The following is a 2403-nucleotide window of genomic DNA, read 5'->3' as shown; positions in this document are numbered from 1 at the left end:
TCGTCCTGTAAGGTTATTGACTCATCCNAGATATTTTGGTGTTTCTTTNAACCCTGTGAGTTTTTTCTATGTTTTNGANGAATCGGGNAAATATTTAGAAGCAGTCGTTGCTCTTATCAGNAATATTCCGTGGTTAGAGTCACATATNGAAGTACTTGTTCCNAAAGAGACTCAGTANGATGCTTCGTTGTCTTCGTCATTGATAGTTATGAAGAGTCACCCGAAAGCATTTCATGTATCTCCGTTTCTTCCAATGGAAAATATAGAATACAACTGGTGTTTTTCCAATCCAATNGAAAACTTGAGAGTGACGACGCTTCTGAAACATCAACAGCACAACATTCTGTTTGCAAGTCTAGATTTAGAGAGACATGCTTGGTCACTGTTATCGTTGCTGATATTTTTGTTTCGTTATCCATTCATGACATGGAAAGTTATTTTTGCTATTCACTGGGTACGCATCTCGTTTTTGACATGCTTAGAAGACTAACATCAAATGACGATATAAAGGAAGCTTATCAATTATGGAAAAGAAAATTTCCATTTTATTCACATCCAAACAANAGTCAAAATGGTAAGTAGTGTATACTGTGCCACTGAGAGAAAGCAATGTAATGAGTATGGCTAGTGTGGTCTCGAATGATAGATTTTTTCAGCTCATGGTTTTCTTGAATATGACATAGCTATCCATATTAAAAATTATCTTTGGTTCCAGGTCTCACAAGGACGATTTGGTAATCAGCTAACGTTCGAGAAGCAAAACCAGCTTCGCAATAACAAAAATAATAAAGCCATTTTCGAATGAATATCCAGTCAAATCCAAACTGCAATATCTTTTCACGAGTTTGGATGAAAAGTGGAAAGCTGTGGACAACTTTGAGTCTGTTGTAGATCGTGAAAGAGATGTTGTTCGAGTGACAAAAGAACTGTATTATCTTCATAAAGGCCGAAAGCAACTCAGGGGTGTAACAAGTAGTTGCGACTATCGCTTGACCATACCATTTGCCCCCCATCTCTTTGGCTCGGGCAAAACGACCTTTGCCCGAACCTATTTGGAGTTGGTGCAAAGGTTTGGTGAAACTTCCCTGTCGACGTTTGCTTCAGACCCTTTGAAGAGAACCTTTTTGGAGAAGCTGAAAAGGGCTTCATTGCTTTATGTGGATTTGAAGGAGTTGAAGCCAACTCGACCCATCGAGGAAAAACGCAACCTTGAGTGGGCAGTCTACTATTTATTGTACCTATCAGCTTGTAATCAGATGGGTCTACCGTTTATGAAGCCTGATGAAGCCTACAGACACATTCCTCCCTATCCAAGCTTTCTAATTCCAGAGCTACGGAAGACTTTGGGCATTCCTTCCGATCAATATCTTTTGGTGGCATTTGATGAAATTGGTGTCCTTGACGAAAGTCTCGACGATTTTCATTTCAAGAGAACCCATGACGGTAGAGTTCGACCATACAACGACTTTTTCGGTATCATTAGTCAATTGTGCAAAGAACCCGACTTGTTTTTTATAGTTGTTGGGAAAAGCAAGGGTTTAAGTATTAAGAATTATGTGGCTTTTGGGCTATCAAGAGTTATACTACATTTTATCCCTTTATCACCTTTGGACGCTTCCAGTATCGTTGAATTCCTTGAAAAGAGTCTTCTAAAGACACCTACTCAAGTTCCAGTTTGTAATGTCTTATGTAGTTCTTCATTTTCAGTAAATGAATTGGCAGATTCGTTATTGGAATGTACAGGTGGAGTTCCTGGTTTGTTGACTCGTGCAGTGAATATGCTTTTGAATTATGTAATAGCAAGAAACCAGCCTTTCATATCGAAAGAAGAATGTTTGACGTGTATGAATGACTACGATTTCCGAAGAATTTGTGCTGAACCATTTTTGGAACGAATATTGAATTTGGACGAGGATAGAAAAAGTGTTTTTGATATACTTTTGATGATGGCACTTTATCGTATACCGTTTCAAGTAGATGACATATTGACATCGGAGTCCTTTTTATATGATGCAGTCACTGAGATGGGATTATATCGATATCCAACGAGCCTTAAGATGGATAGAAGAGGACCACTTTTGAACAATGTACAAACAGATAAAAGAAAATAACAATAGGAAAGTCAACTGACCTCTTGGAAAATGGTCAGGAAGGGAGTCAAATTGGCCTATGGGAGCTATTCGTTCTACAACCCACTCGAAACCAAACTTTACAAGAGATTTAGCAAGTGAAGTAGGAAACATAGGAAAACCTACTCCCATAATAAGGGTACAACTTTCTCGGAATCTGTCGGGATAAGATACTACTTGTTCCACTCCTAAAGATAAAAACAAAGGTTCGCTTTGTTTGTGTAGAGGTTTCAACGGAATATTTGGGTAATAGGGCATATTTTGAAGAACATCC

General features: G+C 38.4%; 2 protein-coding genes across 2 annotated transcripts; both read left to right on the top strand.

Moving 5' to 3' along the window:
* Positions 1-821, top strand: Gasu_66100 (uncharacterized protein; the record flags this gene model as incomplete). The annotated part of the gene is made up of 3 exons (XM_005702194.1): positions 1-454; positions 511-574; positions 629-821. Coding segments are annotated over 3 exons (562 nt in total), but the record flags the coding sequence as incomplete, so codon positions are not given.
* Positions 822-1113: 292 nt separating this feature from the next.
* Gasu_66090 (archaeal ATPase) lies at positions 1114-2168 on the top strand. Its single transcript, XM_005702193.1, has one exon. The coding sequence runs from the start codon at positions 1257-1259 to the stop codon at positions 2109-2111; it is 855 nt and encodes a 284-aa protein (XP_005702250.1). The 5' UTR covers positions 1114-1256; the 3' UTR covers positions 2112-2168.
* Positions 2169-2403: the final 235 nt, after the last annotated feature.

Source organism: Galdieria sulphuraria, assembly GCF_000341285.1.
Source record: "Galdieria sulphuraria unplaced genomic scaffold scaf_408, whole genome shotgun sequence".
NCBI lineage: Eukaryota > Rhodophyta > Bangiophyceae > Galdieriales > Galdieriaceae > Galdieria > Galdieria sulphuraria.
Note: the sequence above shows the minus strand (reverse complement) of the source record. Positions and strands in the feature narration are given on the sequence as shown.